At 41.2% G+C, this 16,094-nt stretch overlaps 1 protein-coding gene across 4 annotated transcripts in view; it reads right to left on the bottom strand.

The window, feature by feature from the left end:
• PTPRK (protein tyrosine phosphatase receptor type K) overlaps window positions 1-16,094 on the bottom strand; it is a 1,016,831-nt gene that overhangs the window by 246,635 nt on the left and 754,102 nt on the right. For all 4 annotated transcript variants that reach the window (XM_033939071.1, XM_033939068.1, XM_033939070.1 and 1 more), the window contains exon 13: window positions 12,786-12,822. In XM_033939071.1, the coding sequence (XP_033794962.1) occupies window positions 12,786-12,822 (37 nt within the window). The remainder of the gene's footprint in view (window positions 1-12,785; window positions 12,823-16,094) is intronic.

The raw sequence follows: 16,094 nt of genomic DNA on the forward strand, positions 1-16,094 counted from the left end.
TACATCTTGAGCATGTTGTCGATATATTTCAATACAAATTTCTATCGTAAAGTGGAAACTATACTTAGATTTTTTATGGAACAATAAGCCTCCACGCATTGCTCTTATGAAACTCAAAGCTAAGAAAGAGGATGGAGGAGTTAATTTTCCTAGTTTTTGGGAATACCACACTGCATACTTTGTCAAACTAGACTCTAGATGCTTTGTGGATGTCAACTTCACAGCTGATCAACCTAGTTGGATTGAGGCTATTGCCTATAAATGGAACAATTATCCTATCAAGTTTTTACTACTGTTTAACAACAAAGTGCTCGGATACAAGGATAGATTAATATGTAGTACCTCAACTGCAGTTAAAGCAATAGACTCTGCACTTCCTGTGGCTTGGTCTACTACAACACATATGTCTATTTGGAACAATGTCAGGTTTAAAACTGAAGATAAAATAATCAATTGGAAAGCATGGCAAGAGGCTAATATTTGGACTATTCAGCAATTAAAATATGATAATGAATGGATGACTTTTTCCGAAATACAAGATAAATATCAAGTACCATATAATCAATTTTTTAAATCAACACAACTCCAACACTGTATGAGTTCCTTTGTCAAAACTTCACAGCTTACTAGTAAGACACCAAGTTTTCTAGATTATATAAATAAAATATCTTTTAAGAAAGGTGCTGCATCAACTTGGTATAAAGTTTTGTGTGACAACAAATTCCACAGACCTATGGGGACCGAGTCTACATGGGCCCATGAACTAAAAATGGTAATATCTGATAAACAATGGGAGCAAGTATGGTTGTCTGTATATAAAGCTTTGAAATTTTCAGCTACTACCCAATCTATATATTTCATTTTACATAAAAACAGTATGGACACCCTACAAATTGAGCAAAATAAGATCCAATGAATCAAATAATGTTGGTCTTGTAATAAGGAGACAGGAACTTTTGCACATTCACTTTTCCAATGTGATTTATTGTAACTCTATTGGCAAAAAGTTTGGGTTACTATATGTTCATTGATTAAGGTTAAAGAGCCATTGACCATAAATAGCATTGTGTTGGGTCGACTTTGCATGAATACCGTACTTCAATCACAGATGAACAGGCCAAACTTATACGAATTTTGCTTAACTTAGCAATTAAAATAATTCTTGCTCACTGAAAAGACTTTTCAAGAGTTGAATACATGGAATGGTGGAATTTAATAAGTCTAATTGCTTAGTATGAGAGAGTGTTTGCGGAAAGAAAGGGATGTTTGCATATTTCTTTTAAAAGTTTGGAATCCCCCTCACAAAATATAGTGACATATCACATTTAAAATGAATATTTTTTTGAGGGGGGCATAATGTACATCCATGCTGTTAGTTTTCTTATGTTTAGGTAAGTTTAGTCTTAGTGTCAACATTATTTGTATACTGATTATTGTAATTAATCTGTTTTGCCAATCATTTCTGTGAACTGTTTGAGTCAAGTTTCAAGTTTATTTAAAATTTATTATACCGCCCACTCGAGCCCTCTAGGCGGTGTACAAAAATGTCATAACAATATGCCAATTAAAATGCAATATAATAAAAACAAACCGAGGGAAAAGACAATTTTAAGAACAAAAACGAATGGGAACGAAAGGGAAGAAGGGGTTGGAACTACAATTGATAGAAAGAAAGAGGACACTTAAGAAGAACAACAAAAGGATGGGGAACTGTAAGTAGAAATCTTTCTTAAATCTAATGGTCCTTAAAAGGACAGCTTAAGTTTCAAAGGCATCAAGGAAAAGGAATGTCTTTAGCTTTACCTTAAAATTGATAAGTGTTATATTAATAAAATATATTGAACTCTAAGGAGACGTAGTTCACAGAGAACCATGATTGGGATTTAGTTTTACCTGGCTATAATCTATTCAGGAGAGATATGATAGGTAAAACTATCACCAAACTAATGATCAAAACTATCACCAGACTAATGATCAAAGTGTTTCGAAAAGAAATCAAAACATTTCTATTCAAAAAACACATCCCTACTAATTAATCTCCTCCCCTTTCGCACATGCTCTCCCCCCCGTGAATAACACATTAGTCAACTCCTAGAACCATACCTTCCAAAAATATTCTGATTCCTAAATAAGCATCTACCTTCAGTATCCAACAAACTTCTTCCTTCATTGTTAGGCAACTTTTCTTCTGTAACCCGTATATACTGATATTCTCCACTGTATCCTGTTATCACTTGATTCTTTGCTATGTAATTCTTTCGGAAAAATCCAGATATCTTATAATTTGTAATCCTCTACCATACCATGTAAAGTACATGAATCACTGTTACGTAATTCTCTCGGTAATGTCCAGATCTCTTCTAATTTGTAATCCGCTTAGAACCGCAAGGCACAGGTGGAATAGAAATCACTAATGTAATGTAATAATATTAAAGCAACAGAATTGCAAGATATAGGGGGTAAAGAAGAAACACCTTAGTCTTGGCCAGTGTTCCACTACATCTCAAATCTTTGCACCAGGCAGACAGCACACTTCTCAACATATTGTTCGGATGGATGACTCTGTACCTCTCAGAAGAGAATTGGCAACCATTACTACCTTTTGCTTCTTAATGGCTACTGCTCCAGCAACTTTGAGATTGTTGGATTCTGGTTTTTCATGTGATATTTGTATATCTTCTACCTTTAGGGCGGCAAATTGATTTTTCAGTTCAACAGAAGATGGAGTAGTGAGGTTCAACTTTGCAGGGTCTGGTGATCTGTGTCCATCATCCTCTTTCAGCCCAATGTCTCCATCCTCTTTGCTGGAGATGCCCAATGCATCAAAATGCAAATCGGGGATGGATTTCTGCATTTCACAGATCTGTCTTAGTATTGCCACCTCTTCTCTTAATTCTCGTTACTGCTTTCATGAAGGATTCAATATGTATACAACTTGTACATGAAACTAGTCCCTCACCTTGGATCAAGCATTCAGTACGAACTGATGCAGAAGCTGTAACGTGAGCAGCAGCAGCTTTGAAGGTACAAATGTTTATTAGCCGTACTGTAACTAGTAGAGCTTGTTGTTTCTGTGGATATAAAAAGTAGTACCTGTCAAGGTAGCAATCCTGTTTTTCTTTTCCTTGTTTAGTAAATGAGGAGCAGGTAGTTAACTCTTATATTGGTGTGAAGAAATTGTACAGATTTCCTTTGTGGGTGTAGTTCAATATACTTCCTCACCTATTATACAGAGATTTAGCTTATCCTTTCAGGATTAAAAATGTATTTATATCTCTAGTGTGTAGAACTGTGCTTCCTTAGTAGTTTTAATTGAGGAGTTAAAAGTACTAATTCAGTGCTAGAAATAAAAATTGATTTCTAATGAGAAGTAAGTAATATGTGCCTTGCAGACTTCTTGATTAACTTTGAAGCAGTACTACCGCTGCTAACAATTTGAGTATATAGTATACCTAAAGTGAAGAGGGGGGTAGAAGAGAAGCCTAGGTTAAGTTGATAATCAAGTACTGTAGGGGAAGACTAATACAATAATCAGGTCTCTTCTTTTAAAGGTAGTATTAGTAAACTGTGGTTATGCTTATAAATATATAAAGGAAGGGAAAAACTTTTGTTTAAATTAAAGAGGCTATCTAATAAAAAAAGGTCTGAACTTAGTAAATTCAATCAGTAATGACTTTCTCTTGTAAGGCAACAAGAGATCTGTAGGCAGCTGTGAAAACAATCTCCAAGGCTTTTATAAACTAGGATTATCCGCAGTAACCATTATCTCTTTCCCAGAGATCCCACGTGCCTATCCCACGCCTTCTTGAATTCAGTCTCTTATCTCCACCACTTCTTCTGGGAGACGTGCTTTCAAAGGAGGGGAACAGAGGCTAGCACAATTGGACCACTGATAAATCTCTAATTTCCAACAAGACTGGTTCAGTAGACTCTCAGCTATCCAGGCACCCAATGGGATTGGTGCATGGCGAATAACTAGTTTCTGGTTGCTTGAGAGTTACTGTAAAAATAGTTTTGTCTCCCCACCCCCACTTGTAGGTCCAGCATCTGTTTTTCCCTTCTTCATGGGTCAATTTCTCTCCCCCCCTACCTTTCCCCCCTCTTCTCTCCCACTTTCTCTTCACCCTTCACCCTTCTCCTCCTACTCCCTTCCCTGCCTTACCTGAAGCAGCAGAGCCAATCCCAACAACCCCTTCTCACCCTCCCTCCGTTTCCAAAGCAGTAGACCTGGTCCTGACAACCCCACCCTCCCTCTGTTCCTGAAGTAGCAGAAATGGTCCTGTCAAACCCCCCCCCCCCCTCCACTCACCTAAAGCAGTAGTGGCAGCCGGTGAGCAGAGGAAGTGCCAGTAAATAGGCAGCTTCTGGCCAGCCCTAGAAGGCCTTTCCTCTGTTGCTGATGTCTCTGGGGCTGGAAGGCAGGAGGGAAGGGGGTGTTGGGTCAGGAGCATAACTTTGGACGTTGTCTGAGGAGCGTGGGAGACATTTTTCAATTTTTTTTGGTTGGTTGAGTTTGCCGGTTAACTGAGAGTCTACTGTACTAAACAGATGTAGCTCCTGGCCTCCTGTAGTACTCTGGCTGGTTATGTGCACAGGAAGCAGGCCAGAAGAACACTATCAGATAAAGAAGAGTAAAAAGGACAAATAGAAATTGCCCCTTTAACAATATATTCAGGGTTCTGGAATGCTGATCCCTAGAGTTATATGCACAGAGGTAGCCTGCTTGATTAGAGAAATTCTCTGCCAGCTCCCACAAAGCTATTAACCAGAGAGAGACACAAACTATTTTGCCCTTCTCCCTTCAGACTCCAACTGCCTTTTGAACTCTATACACTGTTTTCAGACTGAAAAATTCTGAATCTTTCAAAAGAGCCAATGATAGTTCTCTGCTCTAAGATCTAATAGTAGCTCTCTTAGCTCTCTGTTCCAGGCAGTGGGAGGAGTCCACACAGTATGAATGACAACTTCCCCATTGCCCTGACATCAGAGGTAGAGAATGACACGGGGGGGGGGGGGAGGGGGGAGACACATTTTCCCCATCCCCGCAGGAACTCAATTTCCTTGTCCCATCCCCATGAGTTTTGTCGCTGTCCCTCTCCCGTTCCTGTAAGCTTTGCCTTAACCGCATAAGCCATGAACACTTATGATTTTAAAGTGTTTGAGGTTCATGCAGATGAGGACAGGGCTTACAGGAATGAGGCAGGGACAGGAAAAGAACTCGCTGGGACAGGACGGGAAAATGAGTTCCCGCAGGGACGGGGAAAAATTTGTCCCCGTGCCGTTCTCTAATCAGAGGCAATAGAGAATCTTCTAAAAGATAACAGATTAATCCTCTCTCCTCACACTGAGATCTAACAGAATTAACTAGTGCTTAAATTACAGGATAAGCAAGGACTGGAAAGCTTCCCCCCCCCCAAACAGAACAGCAAGCCAGAAATCTCGACAAAAACAGTAAAGATTACTCAGGTAAAAAAGAAAACGAAAGAATGGAAAAATGTGTGCTTAGCTCAGTCCAGGAAAGTCCCCGCAGGTAGATCAGCTCACATGTATCGAGCAACAATAATGGCTCTGCTAGAATAATGGCTGCACCTCTCTGAAGTTCAGTTTCTACCTCACTGGTAAGGTAGGGGAGGGGGGCAGATGCTAGCACAATTTATTTAAAAGGAATTATAGTTCTCTGAAGGAAGAAAGTAGAATAAAGCTCATTTTATGGTCAAGAAAAACGTGGTGGCTACAATTTGGTGAAGATATTTGCTATATTTTGCCACTGTTAACTGCAAAGGGCTTGCTAGCAATCAGATTTCCAAAGGGAGTAAGTTAATAAAGGCTGTGCAGTGTCCTTGCTTTGACAGATTTATATATGACAACATTTGAAAGCTTCATAAAGGAAATTCCACAAGAAAAACAGAGCCATCTGAACTTCCACTGAAATGCATTAGAATCAAGAAGGGAAAACTATGAAGACACATTTTTGAATAAAAGAGGAATTTCCATTCTAAAAAGGGACAGCTGGCAGTCCTGATTGCTCAACATTATTCATAGCTTTTGATTATGTGACAAAGATCTGACAGTCCTTTCTGCTGAATAACTAGTCCTACACAGCACTCCAGGCAGAGGCATCATCTGTTGTTGATATGCCCCAAAGTGAAGCTTATACAGCAAAGGCTGGAAAGCTGACAATGTGGCATATTAGTTGTGGCAAATACAGTCCTACTAATACCTCCAGGTAAATGGATCATTTTACACACACACGGATGAACATAGTCATGCATGTACTATAGCTGCTGTTAAATCAAATTTTTTTTAAAGAGTAGGGATGTGCAGGCCACATGTAACTTATGCGATTTTTAATTTTATTTGAGTGTGTTAATTTTTTCCTCCACTTTGGTGTCAATGGTATAGAATGGTGCACTCTACTGCTCAGTAGGGTGTACTATTAAGCGATAGAGCATACTATTTCACCAGTGATATGCACTATTGCACAATAATGCTTACTTTTAATGACAGGAAAAGCTTGAACTGTCTTTATGCTCAACATTTTCAGGTTAAGAATGAGATGAACCTACATGGGAAGTCATTTCAAATATTTTACACCTGACAATTTTCTTTCCTTTAATCACAGCAGATGAATCCAGAGACATGGGCTGTGTCTATTCACCAGCAGGCAGAGATAGAGGGCATCAAGTTGAGCTCTGTCATATATAGGATGGTTTGCTCACTGGTAAACCAGAATTCCTTGTAACAAAGCAGTAGGATCAGCCAAACAGGCCTATTGGCCAAGAATTTCCTCCTCTCACTGTCATACCATACAGCCAACAACCAGGCCCAAACCAAGGAGACCACATGGCCAAATCTTACAGAGTAGAGTAGAGACAAAGGAATAGAAAGGGTGGGATCCTGGATCCATCAGCTGTGACTAAAGGAAAGAAAATCATCAGGTATGAAATCATTTTTTCTTCCTTAGCAGCAGCAGCAGATGAATCCAGACAAGTGGGATGTAGCAAAGCAGTCCTCAGTAGGGCGGGACCTAAAATAGAAAATTAAAAGGAGATACCACTCCACACGGTCCACTATCCCCCCCCAGGAATTGAAGGATGGAGTAGGACCGCCATCTTCAAAATAAACACTATCAGATTGTCCATCCAAAGAATCTCTACTCCAGAGGGGACCTGAGTCCTACCAAAGAAATGACTAGAAGTTGTGCACCCAGGGCAGGATTAATTCTTCGAGGGCCCCTAGGCACACAAGTACACTGGGCCCTCCTGGCCCTGCCCCGCCCCTAACCCACCCATGTCCTGCCCCCATTTATCTGTTTTCTTATTTACTTCTTTATTTCCACTTGCATTTCTTTTTTTAAAATTCAAAACAAACAAAGATTAGTATACCAGTGCACAGTTTTTCTTCTATGCAACCCCCAAACATCTCTGAACAAATCCCCCTTCCTTCCCTTCCTACCTACTTACCCAGGACTTTTCCATGCATATATAAGTGTTCAAATATTTGTAAAGCAGTAATACTACCCGAAATATAAGTCTATATTGATAACCAAGTTTACAACGCCTCTCAACTGCCTCACTCTACATCAACCAACTGTAACCCATATGTATAAACAACCAAATCTGTAACTCCTCTAGTACGTTCCACTTCATGTATCTTAACTTGCAACAAAACAACAAGGCAAGCAGTCCACCAAAGAATCCAACATGAAACAAAAGAAGATTGGCAGAAAATAAGGAGATTCAAATCAGGTTAATTTAAGATGCTCCCAAGAACCATGCCTGATGCATTTCGCCAAACAAGGCTAGTCAACACTAACAAACAACCATGTCTTTCATACAAACAGGTCACAGAAAACACCTTCACCTAGTATGGAATATGTAATCACAAACTAACCTCTCCTCCCTTTTACAAAACTGTAGTATGGTTTTTAGCCACAGCCCGTGCTAAAAAAATGCTCTACAGTTTTATAAAAGGGGGGAATAAAATAGAAATATGTAGACAAAGGTTAAATAAAACACCACAGAAACAGCGATGCATGTCCCCTAAAAAAAAAAAAAAAAAAAAAGAAATTTTTTTATACCTTTGTCTTGTCTGGTTTCTGCTCTCCTCATCTTCTTGTCAATATCTTCCTTTCATCTTTTGTCTTTCTATGCCACTTTCAGAAACTGTATGCCTCCCACCTTCCATCTTTTCCTTCACCCTCATTGGTCTGGCATCCATCTTCTTCCATTCCCTCCTCCAATGGTCTGGCATCTCTCTCCTCCCTTCTTCCCTTCCCTCTCCCACACCCCCATGGTCTAGCATTTCACTCTCTCCTCTCCCTTCCCCCCACTTTCATCAGCATCAGCCCCCTTTCTTTCCCTCCAACCCAATTCCATCCAGTACCCTTCCTTTTCCCTGCACACAATTCATCAGCATCTGCCTCTTTTCTCTCCCTCCACCATCCTTCCATACCACGCTGCCTCACCACCCCTTCCATACCACCCTGCCCCCTTTCTCTTCCTCCACCACCCTTCCATAACATCCTTCTCACAACCCTTCTATACCATCCTGCCCCCTTTCTCTTCCTCCACCATCCTTCCATACCATCCTTCTCACAACCTTTCCATACCACCCTGCCCCCTTTCTCTTCCTCCACCCCCCTTCCATGCTCCTTTCCCCCCCTCCAAACATTGCTGTTGTCTCTTCCCTCTGAGCTCCTTTGCCCGAAGGCAGCATTATAACAGCTGACGGCAATGGGCCCCCCCTGCAGCAACGGCAACGGCCCCTCCACAGCAATGGCAATGGGCCCCTCTCCTGGCATCAACCGCAATATAGCCGTATCTGTTACTGAAAGGTCCCGCGATGACTGCTTCTGCTGGTCCATCCCCCTTTGACGTCACTTCTTCCGGAGCAAGTAAGTGAAGTCGGAGGGGGATGGACCGGCAGAAGCAGTCATCGTGGGACCTTCCAGTAACAGATACGGCTGTATTGTGGTTGATGCCGGGAGGGGGGTCTGTTGCCGTTCATGCTGGGAGGGGGGCCCATTGCCATTGAAGGCTAGTTGAGTCGTCCTCCTTCAGCGGGCCCCCCTCACAGTTTCGGACCCTAGTGTGCCTATTGATTAATCTGGCCCTGTGTGCACCTAACCTCCAAAGAACGAGATCTGTTCTACTCAGTGCAAAGAAATGGACTGTGAGGACACACCTACCTCAGGTCAGTGTAAAAAAAAATCAAACAGGCTGCAAGAGCACTCCAGAAAGTCATGGAAGTGCCCCCCTCCCCCCACCCCAAGATGGAAGAGACGAGCTGAAAATCCAGGGACACATCAGGAAAGTAGCTGTACTACAAATACATATTCGAGGGAGTAAACAGGCAGATAGACAAGGGTGACCCGGTCTACATTGTATATCTGGATTTGACAAGGTCCCGAATGAACGACTACTTTGAAAAATTGCGAGCCATGGAATCGAGGGTGAAATACTCACGTGGATTAAAAACTTGTCGGCGGTTAGGAAACAGAGAGTGGGAGTAAATGGACAATACTCGGACTGGAAAAGCGTCACGAGTGGAGTGCCACAGGGTTTGGTGCTTAGGCCCGTGCTCGTCATCTGAAATCCAGCAATGTACAAAGAATACAGCGTTCCCTCTAAGCCCTGTTCCAGAATGCGTACCTTCAGGCAGAAAGGAAAAGGAAGGAATATACCTACCTAGCAAGTGGCTTCCCCTGTTTTTTTGTTAGCAAATTGAGCCCAGTAAGGTCCCCTGCAGTCCCTTGTCATAAAAAAATTATGTAGAATGTTGATAGAAGCCTGCAGATTACCAGAACAGTGGATGCTGCAACCCCTGTATTTCTCCATAAGAGGGGACATGCAATGAAGCTACTAAGTAGTAGATCTAAAACAAACCGGAGAAAATATTTTGTCACACGTGTAATTAAACTCTGGAATTCGTTGTCGGAGAATGTGGTGAAATCAGGCTTAGCGGGGTTTAAGAAAGGTTTGGATAATTTCCTAAAAGAGAAGTCCATAGGCCATTATTAAAATGGCTTAGGGAAATCCACTACTTGTTCCTAGGATAAGCAACATAAAACTTGTTTTATTTAGTTTTCTATCCTGTTCCCAAAGAGCTCACAATGTATTACAGGTTAAACATATGTAACATCGCTGTCTGTATACAGTCTCTTCCTCTGTAAACCACTCTGAACTGGTTGTGGTATTGCGGTATATAAAAATAAAGTAATTATTATTATATTATACAGTTAACAGATTACGATTTGCACTGGATTTGCCATAATTTTAGTACAAGTTTACGTTACAAGTTATTATCCTAACTTGACACATACTAGGAGTCTAATACTAAATATAGCTTGTTGTTAGGTGCCATCGACTCGTGCTTGAGTCCTAGTGATTTGATGAATTGTGGATCTAAAAAAAAATCTGTTTTGTGCCAGTCCAGAAAGGTCCTCCAGCGTCATCCCTGTGGTTGTTTTCAACGTGTCCAGCCATCTGGATCATGATGCCCTTCTCCAGTGATCTCTCTTTCCTGATGGTGTGACCAAAATAAGACAGTCATTCTTCATCATTTGGGCTTTGAGTGACATAACCGGATTGATCTTTTCCAGAATCAATTTGTTAGTTCTTCTGGCGGTCCATGGCACGCCTAAAATCCTTCTCCAGCAACAAAGCTCAAATGAGTCAATCTTCTTTCTGTCTCGTTTCCATAGTGTTCAGCTTTCGCATCTGTAACTGATCACTGAGAAAATGGTCAACAGCAGGGGTGTTAGGTGAAGAGGTATGTTTTTATTGCTTTCCTACTTGGGACCCGGGTTGGCCACTGTTGGAAACAAGATACTGGGCTTGATGGACCTTTAGTCTATCCCAGTATGGAAATTCTTATGTTCTGAAAGCCCAAGGATCCTCTTGTGGCGAGTTCCTACCATGCACTCCTGCAGGAGATAACAAATAATGGTTTCACTTGCAAGCTGCCACATGGGCTGAGAACGGAACCAGGGGCAACTGAATGGCCACACAGTCCTGAACAACTAGCATCTAAAAGGGCTTCCACAAGCCAAATAAGGCAAGTTCTGAATCCACTCAGAACTAAGCATAGCTCTACAAGGTTCGCCCAGCAGCAAAGTACCACGGTCCAGCCAAGGATTCCCCAAGGTCACCAGGAGGACCCAGCTTAGGACTTCCACTGTCTAATTTAGTATCCCCTAAAGGAGAGACTAGAACCAAAAATCAGGTCAAAAATCTCACCACAGGGCAGGAGGGGGGACAAACAGCCCCTCCTTTCTTTCCTGCCAGTCAAAGCAAGGGTTCCAGGAAGAGGAAAAAATGGTTGCCACCATTTAAAAAATGCATCCTAAAAATTTCTCAGGATCTCCAGCAAGCAGAGATGAGCCCAATGAAGGGAAGCATAGACCACGGCGAAAATAACTATGCAATCAGGATTAGGCCCACTAAAAAGAGCTGCTAATCTTGTGGCGCACTGCTGTCAAAAATGCCTTGACATGCACCAGAACATGAGGACAAATACACCGTATTTACACATCCCAGTATCTCTCCTGCTGCAGGGGTGGTCACTGCTGGGGTTTTAGGGAAGGGGTGTTGTGATGCAGTGGAGAGAATGGGCTTCTCTCCCGCTGCATCACATCATAGGTTTCTAGCAGTCTCTGACACTGACCGGTACCCCTGGACCAGTCGCTTCTTTTGTCGCCAAAAGCCAATGCCGATTTTTGAAAGTGGCTCGGCATTTTTTAAGAATCCACTGGAGGGCTAATTTCAATGTTGAAGAGCCCATTTGCATTTCAGGGTCGGAGATTGCTAGAAACCTCGGTAAAGAGGGAGATAATCCCTTTGATTATCCGCTGCTAAACTGCGTACAGGCTAAACCGCCAGAAAAAGTTTAGCGACAGCGTTAAACTTTTGAGAATCGTGTCCTTAATAAACGTCCTACCGTAACATGATACATTTACATAAAACACTAATTAGTGTCTCTGAATACAATATATAATAATAATAATAACTTTATTTCTTCTATACCGCCATAATCTTACGACTTCTAGGCGGTTCACAGTGAAGAGAGCTGGACAGTCAGCGAATTACAGAACACAAATGGCGAGGATGATACAGTACAGTCAGTGAATTACAGATTACAATTAGTAAAATACAATACGATATAATACAGTTAGTACAGTACATGCTAGAAGATAAATTTGTTGAATAGTACTGTCTTAATTTCTTTCCGAAATGCGACGTAGGTCCGCCTAGCTCTGTTGATGTAGTTGCCTAGCCAGGTTTGCTGTTTGCTAGCTTGAGACTTCAAAGTTCTGTCCATAAAGGACCTGTATTTGCAATCAGTGATCCTTGGGTAGGCAAAAAGATTGGAGTTTCTGGTTGTCCTACTGGGAATGTGTAGCTCGAAATGTGGACCGTGTGGTTTGCAAATCTCCAGACACAATCAAGATAATGTGTTTACTTTCCACACTGGAGCTAGTACTGGAAGGACAGAATCTCTCAAAGCACGAAACAGAAATTAACTTCTCATATTACCTAAATCCTGATGGCTTTTACAACAGCACAAGCAGCACCACTCTCCTGGCTAAGTCTCAACAATAAGGTAAAAGCTCCCCTTCCTCCCCTTCCTTAAGACAACCAAGTGAGTCGAAGTACTTTTCCAGATGCATAATTAGGCTCTGGTACAAATATTCTTAATAGAAATGTCATATTTAATTAGGCTCTGAGGCAGGCAGCAAAGTCTGCTTCTATAAAATGAGAAGGGAGGAATAAGAAATCTCTTACCTTTCGTAGCAATTCGTATACACTGTGTTTTCGTTTCCTGTTAAAAGGGCAATTTAAAAAAATGTAGTTAATTTGTGTGTTACCATCTCTCTCATCACAAGCAATATTAAGACTTTTCTAAGAGCAATCTGAGGTCACAATGCAAAGAAATGCAGATGGCTAGGAATTAAAGAAATTAATATTGTTTAAACAACTCATATCAATCAAATTGGCACAGGGTTTCCCACCAAAAGATATGATTTAGTCTGTCCCAGTTTTTCCAATTTGTTGTAATTAGCTGCACAGCAACAACTGTCATAATAAGCAGTAATCTATTCTTGCTTGCATCAATTGAAGTCTTAGGTTTTCATAAAGTCCCAAATAAGACTAAGTCATAAGACAATGGAATCGAAGCTTCCAATATCATGTTGATTTTACCCCATATAGACTTCCAAAATTTAAGTATCGAGGGACAATAGAACAACAGATGATCCAGTGTCCCTATTTCCAGCATCTATTAGATTTTGAACTATCTAACTTTTGCAAACGAACAGGGGTCCAGAAAATTCCATATGACAGAAAAAAAAACAAGTTCGTCTCATAGATGCTGACGCTGTACATCGCATCCTCCAAGTCCAAATCTGTGGCCTTTGAGTAGCAAAAATTTGCTGCTTTATCTCAATGCTCCAAATATCTTTTAGGGAGGGAGGAAAGGGGGTGATATGTACTTATATTATTATTTGTTAGATACCAATTGTTTGCATATTCTATTGCACTTTGTTTGTTTTTAAAATTAATAAAGAATTTAAATATTGTTTAAGCAAGAAAGGAATAAAGATAGATTTCTAGTATTAGACCTAAATAGCATGCAAATCTTCATGAAAGCCACAGTTATAAAGTATTGCAAGTTATCTGAGTTCTGCTTCAATAGAACTGAGGTAAGCAATCAATTTTTACTTAGAATGTTCTGTATAGAGCTGTACTAGAGAATGACATGGGAAAAATTTTGTCCCTATCTCCGCCCCGTCCCCGCGAGCTCGCCTCCATCACCATCCCCGCAAGCTCGGTCCCCGTCACCACCTCATCCCCGCAAACCTAGAGAGAAGATTGTTCTTTAAGTAGGAATTAACCAAAGTGGATGGGATTGGAGAAGGGAGCTGAGGAGATAGGGAGAAAAGGTAGGAGAGATTGCTAGGGAAGAGTCACCCCGTGCGTTGCCAAGTAGGTTAACTCAACAACCGCACTGAACAAGGAAATAACCTCATCGGCCCCTTTCCCCCTCCTGCCTAGCAATTCACAAATTCTATTGCAGCAAAATTGTCAAAAAAGTAAAATGTTTAACTTAGCTTAGGCAGGGAAGATTTCATCACATTTAAAAATCTTCCCTGCCTAAGCTAAGTTCAACATTTTACTTTTTTGACAATTTTGCTGCAATAGAATTTGTGAATTCCAGTGCTGTTGTTGAGTTAACCTACTGACAACGCATGGGGATCTGAGTTCCCCCTCCTCTTATAAATCATTCTTCAATGATTTAAGATTGTCTGAGATAAGTCTAACAGAAGAGTACTTATCACTGTTTCTATCTTTAAAGTACTTAAGAGTTTAAATAGAGAGGTATTTTTATGAGATTCTAGATTGATCTCTCTGTATCCTATATAATTTTTGATTGAAGATTCACCACTGTCCCAGTCTTCTTTATTTGGAGAAAATGGCTCTCACTGTGGCTCAGTGGAAACCCATAACTTTAGAAAATACAGAGCCGTGCAAAAGTTTTGCATCACGTCTGAGTAATACATTGTTCCGTCTTTCTTGCTGGATCACAGCAATATTTCTGATGCCTACTGCTGCATATTATTTACTGATGTGTTCAGAATTTTATGTTTTATCATCCTGCACATTTTAAATTGATTTAGGACTTCAATAGTACTTTGGCAGTACCTGGAGTTTGGCCTATGTGGCTGCAAAGCAAGAAAGAAGCCATTGGTAATGGGCGATGCAATGAAAGCGATGGGTTGAGTGGGCCAGAAAGTACAGCATGTGGACTCCAGAGGTGTGGGAAAACGTTCTCTTCAGCGATGAGAGTACTTTCTGTGTGTTAGAAGGCCAGTGCAACACGTTTGTAAGACGGTTTAAGAATGAGGCTTTCAAACCACAGTGCCTGGACTTGACTGTAAAGCATCCGACAAAAATCTTGGACTGAGGTTGAAAGGTCACTTTGGTTAGCCACAAAACTTAGAGACTTGAAGAAAGCACAGATGCTTTATTCAGCATATGGGGACTCCTGAGCCCCTAAGCTGGCAGCTTCAGAAGTCCCGAAAACAGGAAGTTACAGTGATATTTATACATTTTCTGACTAAACAACTGAATACTAGGTAAAACTTCTCATTTGTTACTTTTCTTAACAATCACTGGTCCTAAGCTCACACTAGCAGGTCACTTTTCTAAGCCCTGCAGTCTTTCTGTTACATGTCCAGGAGGGCGGAATACAATACTGTGTATGCTGAGATAACTATAAGAAGCTAAAACACCCAGTGCAGGCAGGCTAGAACATGAGATAAGTCAGGTCTGCAATTAAACATACAGTAAAACCTTAATTTGCGAGCATAATTCGTTCCAGAAGCCTGCTTGTAATCCAAAGCACTCGTATATCAAAGTAAATATCCCCATAGGAAATAATGGAAACTCAGACGATTCGTTTCACAACCCAAACACTTTAATACAAAATACTATATGTACTTGTATTGCAAGACCTCACTTGTTTAGAACAGTCACTACACTCTTGCAGTGTCAGAGAGAGAAGAACCATTGGCTCAATTGTGATGATGTGATGCATGTATACTGTATGTACTTGTATTGCAAAACTTTACTTGTTTAGAACAGTCACTACACTCATAGAAACATAGAAATAGACGGCAGATAAGGGCCACGGCCCATCCAGTCTGCCCACCCTAATGACCCTCCCCTAACTTTCCTCTGTGAATAGATCCCACATGTTGATCCCATTTGGCCTTAAAATCAGGCACACTGCTGTCCTCAATCACCTGAAGTGGAAGATTATTCCAGCGATCAACCACCCTCTCAGTGAAAAATAATTTCCTGGTGTCACCGCGCAGTTTCCCACCCCTGATTTTCCATGGGTGCCCTCTTGTTGCCGTGGGACCCTTGAAAAAGAAGATATCTTCCTCCGCCTCGATACGGCCCGTGAGATACTTGAATGTCTCGATCATGTCTCCCCTCTCTCTGCTCTCCTCGAGCGAGTATAGCTGTAATTTATCTAGCCGTTCTTCGTACGGGAGATCCTTGAGTCCCGAGACCATCCGGGTGGCCATT

The sequence above is a fragment of the Geotrypetes seraphini genome, chromosome 3 (genome assembly GCF_902459505.1).
Source record: "Geotrypetes seraphini chromosome 3, aGeoSer1.1, whole genome shotgun sequence".
Taxonomy (NCBI): domain Eukaryota; kingdom Metazoa; phylum Chordata; class Amphibia; order Gymnophiona; family Dermophiidae; genus Geotrypetes; species Geotrypetes seraphini.